Raw genomic sequence first — 7,381 nt, forward strand, 5'->3', positions numbered from 1 at the left:
AAAATAAATTGTCCAAATAAAGGTTATGTGCAACTTTTCAATTATTTACTAATTTCCACATTGAAAAGCGCTCTATCCGCTTTGTTGAATGATAGACAAGGATAGCAAACCATTACTAATCAACACTGCTATTATAACGTGGACCTCACTAATGATGTAATATCTATAATTAGACCAAATTGATTAGGCAGCTTCAGATAAAAATCACAGTGCGATTCAAATAAAAAAATTTATTCAAGCCTTAACAGCAAACTTCCTGGGGGGGAAGACACTTCGCTTTCTGATCTCCTTCATGGTCTTCAGTTTCTTCTCGTGTTTTGTGAGTTCCCTCCTCTTCGCCCTGGTCAGCTTTGGTCTCAGGTCCAATGGCTTGTGCTTCTTCTTCTGCAAAACACAAACACAACATTAGAAACAAACTACTGAATTCAATTTTATCCTCAATAATCAACATAACATAATGACGATTGGCGGCTACATATTTCATTACTACGATCATACTAATATATTTCCTTACGCTTTGTTTTCAGAGTACATTTCTCTTTGTGTAACAATTGTGAAATTTGATGATTTTCTAAGTCATCAAAACAGCTGTTCTACAGATAAAATACCTCGGCTATGTGTTCTTTTGAATAAGCTGCTCTACCTATATACCTCGTGCACTAAAAGGAGGTTACAAAGTCCATTTCTCAAGGATGGGGTGAACCCCCTGTTAGTTTCCCAGTAAGGAGACTAATGCCATTCGAGAGCTGATAAATAACTATACTGGGTATGAATTAGAAAAAAATCGGCCAAGTCATTTTCGAGAAATCGTGATAGAAATTTAACAAAATCAATTTTCTTTAGAATATTATGGAGCTCCTGCAATTTTCCCAGAAATTAGAATCATGTCAGTTGATAGGGCTTATAAATAGCTATCTGGGGTAGCAATTTGAAGAAAATCGTTAAAGTGCGTACAGATATACGCGCCGCGAACATGAGCAATTCACTTTTAATCAGCTTATTATATCTGTATTTCTACAGAAACGATAAGATACAGATATAAAAAGCTTGGCATCAGCTGATTAAAAGTGAATTGCTCATGTTCGCGGCGCGTATATCTGTACGCAACTTTAGAGCCATTTCCGAGAAAACCGTGAAAAACAGGTTTTTTAGTCATTATCCGCCATTTTGAATTGAATTTCTCAAAGTCGGATCCTCATGGTATCAGGACCTCAAGTTTAGAATTTCAAGTCAATCGGTTAATTAGGAATGGAATTATCGTGTTCACACACACACACACACACACAGACAGACCAATACCCAAAATTCATATTTTTGGACTCAGGGGACCTTGAAACGTATAGAAAACTTGAAATTAGGGTAACTTAATTTTTTTGGAGAGCAATACTTTCCTTACCTATGGTAATAGGACAAGGAAAGTAACAAACTATTGAATTCTTTTTTTATCCTCAATAACCAACGTCAAATACTGAGGATTTGGCCGTCATGTAGGAGAGACAGTGCTACTATTATTCCATTATGCTATTATTATGTTAGGCCACTTTAGCACCAGTGTTTTCTTTAAATTTGTATAGTTAATTTAGTTAAGTCAAATACATAAGGTCTATCAGAATTAAATATGAAAATATAAATAAAACACTGGTGCTTAAGTAATAATAGTAACACACTTTTTTCTTTGCATTTCACACGACATGTAGTCGCGAATATTCAAGTAAATAATCTAATTATCTACTTCTAGTGTTATGATCGTGATTCGAAACTGGTCACAAATGCATAAGAACGCGATCATAACACAATACTTTGTTTAAATTAACTTCCGACTTGGGATGGACATGCGCAGTAGAGAAGGCATACAGCGGCAGGGATACAACGGCGGCTATGTTGCCGTTGTGTACCGGCCAGCGTTCTCTAATTTCCAGTGAGTATTCAAGCGCTCATGTTAAACTTAGGAAGTTTCCTCTCTGCAATCACTGACTCGACTGACTCTATTCGACAAATTGACAACTACGCTTCCACCTATGACTCAATCCATCTCTGTAATTGGCTGACCTCCCTCCATTTCTCTCCGCCGCAAATTCCTCCAAGTCTGAAGAAAATTTTCACGAAGTATAGAAGTAGAAACAATATAGCTTCAAGACAGCATAGGTTGAAACTGTATGAGAAAATATCATCTTACATTGGTGTTAAATTATAAAACAAATTGCCTGCCAAGTTGAAATCTAAATCAATAAGCATTTTCAAAAGTACTTTATACAGCTTTCTTGCTGCAAAGGCCTACTATAGAGTTATAGATTTCTGTGATAGCTAGTAGATATAGGCACTTACAAGTTATATATTAGCAAATCAAATTCAAAATTTCTAGATTATTCATTTCTGGACTGAAAAGTGGACTCAAATCAATTCAAGTGGATAGCATAACCTATAATTTTTATTCATTCATAACTCTACCTTCATTGTATTATCATTCATCCCATCACCTAGGCTTAAAATACCAGTAAGTCACCTTTGTAAAATAATAAATAAACTTACAAATTATTGTATAAATACAAGTATAAGCGCATTGCATTAATTATATCGGTATAATTTTCTCCAATTATCATATTTCATTGTTGTATAGTTTCTTACTGTAGCTTATTTCGAATTAATCTCTATGACGATGTTCAACTGTTTATTGTATTACATGTGTGATATAATGGGTTCAATAAATTGATATATTATCTTAAATTCTTTTACTCACTGACTGTAGTACTTCGACCGTCTCGCGATCATTTTCAACAGTAAAAATAGAAAAAAGTGTAATCAAGCCTCAACAGCAAACTACCTGGGAGAAGTTTGACTGTTGAAAATGATCGCGAGACTGACTACAGTCAGTGATTAAAATAATTATTATTTACTTAAATATTTGACTGCATGTCGTTTGAAATACATAGAAAAAAGTGTGTTAATACATTGTAGCTCGGGATGGATCGAGAAAACATCATCTTTACTATATCACGTACACCCTGAGTAGCTTCAGAGGTGGGTGATTGATACCCAGGTGTTGCTCCTGGATGACTTGCTCAGTCGTAATGTGGGCGGGGAAAGGAGGCAAGTCGAAGTTCCTCTTCCTTCTTCTTTGTGCCTCAGCTGGCGTGAACAGCACCTCCTGGTGCTTCTGACGGCGTGAAGGTCGCTCTCTCTCTGATGACACCACTTTGATGTAATTTGTATCGGCCTTACGGCCTCGGTTCCACTCCAGTGAAGTAGGAAAAGGAAGGACAGACAGGATAGGGACGGCAGACAACGGTCCGCTGTGCCCTGGGGAGAAGGAAGAATAGGGACGCAGACAACGGTCCGCTGTGCCCTGGGGAGAAGGAAGAATAGGGACGGCAGACAACGGTCCGCTGTGCCCTGGGGAGAAGGAAGAATAGGGACGGCAGACAACGGTCCGCTGTGCCCTGGGGAGAAGGAAGAATAGGGACGGCAGACAACGGTCCGCTGTGCCCTGGGGAAAAGGAAGAATAGGGACGGCAGACAACGGTCCGCTGTGCCCTGGAGAAGGAAGAATAGGGACGGCAGACAACGGTCCGCTGTGACCTGGGGAGAAGGAAGTATAGGGACGGCAGACAACGGTCCGCTGTGCCCTGAGGGGATGGAAAGAATAGGACGGCAGACAACGGTCCGCTGTGCCCTGGGGAGATGAAAGGACAGGGACGGCAGACAACGGTCCGCTGTGCCCTGGGGAAAAGGAAGAATAGGGACGGCAGACAACGGTCCGCTGTGCCCTGGGGAAATGGGAGGACAGGGACGGCAGACAACGGTCCGCTGTGCCCTGGGGGAATGGAAGGACAGGGACGGCAGACAACGGTCCGCTGTGCCCTGGGGAAATGGGAGGACAGGGACGGCAGACAACGGTCCGCGTGCCCTAGGGAACTGGGAGGACAGGGACGGCAGACAATGGTCCGCTGTGCCCTAGGGGGATGGGAGGTCAGGGACGGCAGACAACGGTCCGCTGTGCCCTGGGGAAATGGAGGACAGGGACGGCAGACAACGGTCCGCTGTGCCCTAGGGAGATGGAAGGTTAGGGACGTACGGCAGCCAACGGGCCGCTGTACCAGGAGCAGGAAGGTGTGAGCGGAATGCTGTGGTCTGGGGCTCGTCCGGCCTTAAATACTCCCCCAAAGTGGAGGGGATGGAGTTGAGCCGCCGCCAGAGGCGGTGGAAATCGTCTCGATGCGCGGAAGATGGTGCGCCATCGGTACCTTCCTTATCTCCGCGGTCGGCTAGCGTTGCTGATAGCCGAGCGTCTTTCTTCAATATTATTAAATTTAACAATATTTTCCGTCACAATTTTACTTTGTGACAACTAATAGTAACCCAACATAAGTAATACGGCCTCCTACATGACGGCCAAATCTGAACTGAATTACGGTACCGTAACTACAATGAATCACAGAGGACGATACGACTTTGTTTGGATATCATTTGATGTTATTCATTTACATGAAAACTGTTTGATTTATAATGTTGTAGCTGATGCTCCACGGTTTCTGTGGGAAGTCGATAGTGGAAGAATATAAGGAGAAATGAGAGGTTTTTGAGAAGATGAAATCGAAGGAAAGGTGAAAAAGAAAATGTTTGAGAAAGTAAAGGGGAAGAGTTTGGATATGTGAAGTTATTCAATCAACATAATGACTGTTTGATTTATAATAAGTTGTTTTACTTAGTTTAGTTTCATGGTTTATTTTAGTTTAGTTTTTTTATCTACGTAAATAAAGAAGTTTCATCAAATGATTAAGAATTTATTAAGATATTTTAAACAACTTTCAAAAATGAAATGAAAATATATGCATATCAACAATCCAGAACTTAATTGAAGATTTTCTAGATATTCCTGCAAATTATCCTCATTTATGGTTGACTCTGTTCATTTATATTGTATTTTGTATAAGAAATAAAATATAAGTAACCATTGGTAGCAACTGAAAAATGTCGTTGATTTGGAGAAGGGTAATGAGTCTGATTTGAATAAAAAGGAATATGTAACAGACAGGTGGGCCGTCCACTGGAAACGATTTCGTCCGAGCTAGCATCGGCCGAAACCTACCGAACTCGTCCGAACGATCCCCCAACAAAGAAAGCTATAGATGCTCGCCCATTGCAATAGGTTCCTCCGTGCACGGCCGTATCCGGCCAATCAAGTTTTCGATCCGAATTGAATAAGATTTTCCGACTCTATCCGGCCGAAGTCGAGCTGAGACAACATCATCCTAACCTTAAAACTGTTTCACTTTTTTTTTTGTGTAGTTGAGAAGTTGATATTGTGGTAATTATTCATATTGAATGAAAAAGACTAAGAAATTGTCAAAAAACCACTTATTTATTGATAATTAGAAAGACCGGTTTCGGTTATTACACCATTGTCAATCTCTGATAAACTCTGAGAAACTTGTTCCACATTGTCTGTTTTTGATTTTTGAACTTTTATAATGTTTTAAATATGGACAATGAAAATTTGATAAGTTCGGTTTAAGAGCATGTTCCATTGTGGGATATGCAAGACAAAGATTCAAAGGAATCTATAGACAAAGATTACTGAACAAATAGGATCTCAAGCTAACATTAGCTCGCTAAGTCTAATCTCAGCCTAAAAAAATTGTTGCAACCTTTGTTTTAGATGTTTCAACTTCTAATTATTTTTCTCCCAGTTGAAAATATATTGCAAATATTGGATGATAGTCCAGTCAAGGAAAAGTTGTAGAGGGAAATGTTAGGAAGACAATTTTTTACCCCGCATTTCTGTTTAGAGTAGTAAGAAGGTAAACATATCAAAAGTCCCCACCACTACCCACTGTGCTAAGGGGGTGGGGGTGGTTTGAAGGTACCATTTTTTGGTTTCTCGCATAAAAATAGAAAACTATGCATCATAAGGACTTGACTGTTATCTAACAAAGTGAAGCTTAAATAATTTCCTACATTATTCATCTTATAACATTTTTATAACTCCCAAGTCCTTAGGATGCATAGTTTTCGAGTTTTTTGCGAGAAACCAAAAATGGTAGCCTACCTTTAAACCACCCCCACCCCCTTAGCACAGGGGGTAGGGGTAGGGACTTTTTATATGTTTAGCTCCTTACTACCCTAAACAGAACTGTGGGGTCAAAAATTGCCTTCCCAACATTTTCCTCTACACCCTTTTTGAGCATTCATTGCCTGGACTAAGAGTGGAAGAAGAGTATGAATTAAAGAGATTCAAATAGCACACCATTTTTTTAGCAGAAAATATCATACCAAAGCATGCAACTCAGTTTGAACAAAGATTCATTAATAGAAATCAAAATTGATGGAATCTACTTTGAAATTGTCTATGAGCAATGAAATTTTCAATTATTACTGCGATAAGCAAAATTTCAAAATTAATACCCTACAGGTTTCTTTAGAGATCTTATTCTAGAATGAAAATTACCAAATAAACTCATGTAAAAATTATTAGTACGGAGCAATATGGCCTGTACAAAACATATTTTGATACTTTATTATAGGGGTTTGTGAAATAAGATAAAGAACTGGATAAATTAATTATGGATTGATATTGAAAGAAGTACTTACAAGGAAGAATTTCTTCAAGTTCTCCTTTTGCTTCTGGTGCATAACAATGTACACTCGTGCGATTGCTTTCCTTACGACGCGGCTGAAACAAAAAATAATCTATTGAAATACACATTTTCCATACATAAAACAAAAAATTCACCTCACAATAAAAAAAATTACCACCTAGAAAAAAAAGAAACAACTACTACACGTTGTGCAAATATAAAGGCATTAATTGCTTGTTCAGTAATATTTTAAAATGATCATCACCCATAGATCTGAGCTCACCTCATTTGAATTTTTATCATTAAACGGGGAAATTTCACTTGAAAATTGGAAAATATAAAATTATGTTATAAAAATTACAAAGAAAAGGAACGTAGTAGACAAAAACACGTAAAAAAATTCGTATGGCTTTTGTTGGTGGGAAATCTCTTGCGAAAAGGTCGCCTGAATAATTCCACCTTTCCTTTCAAGCCGACAATGGGCCTAACAACTGCCATACTTTAACCGGACCGTCATAAAACGTGCCCATCCAATAACACAACACTAGAAACAATGAACTTAAAACCCGGAAAGAAGAATAAGACTAATAAAACAAGAGATCACAAAAGATGTCATGTTTACAACCAGATTGGAAAATGTTGATGTCAGGTTATGTTTGTCAGCGGTGGACGACGTAGGTCAAATTTTATTTGGAAGCATTCAACTTTGTTTTAATTCACATCGGAATATTTTAGTGTGATTATCAATAGTAAGTTAGTAAATATTACAGCTAAAGACCAAATCATAGTTTATGTGTAAGTGCACG

General features: G+C 38.6%; 1 protein-coding gene across 1 annotated transcript; it reads right to left on the bottom strand.

The window, feature by feature from the left end:
- Nucleotides 1-210: 210 nt before the first annotated feature.
- On the bottom strand, nucleotides 211-6,726 carry LOC120350173 (60S ribosomal protein L35-like). Its single transcript, XM_039422625.1, has 2 exons — nucleotides 6,589-6,726; nucleotides 211-384 (listed from the first exon to the last, which is right to left on the bottom strand). Exons 1-2 carry the CDS (start codon nucleotides 6,628-6,630, stop codon nucleotides 235-237), a joined length of 192 nt encoding a protein of 63 aa, XP_039278559.1. The 5' UTR covers nucleotides 6,631-6,726; the 3' UTR covers nucleotides 211-234.
- Between the last annotated feature and the right edge of the window lie 655 nt (nucleotides 6,727-7,381).

The sequence above is a fragment of the Nilaparvata lugens genome, chromosome 3, assembly GCF_014356525.2.
Source record: "Nilaparvata lugens isolate BPH chromosome 3, ASM1435652v1, whole genome shotgun sequence".
NCBI lineage: Eukaryota > Metazoa > Arthropoda > Insecta > Hemiptera > Delphacidae > Nilaparvata > Nilaparvata lugens.

What these genes read in the sequence shown, in the direction of transcription:
- LOC120350173 (XM_039422625.1), bottom strand. Translation starts at nt 6,630, where the DNA reads ATGCACCAGAAGCAAAAGGAGAACTTGAAGAAATTCTTCCTT. An exon ending in ACTTGAAGAAATTCTTCCTT is followed by an intron (nt 385 to 6,588) that starts GTAAGTACTTCT and finishes TGTGTTTTGCAG; the next exon opens with AAGAAGAAGCACAAGCCATT.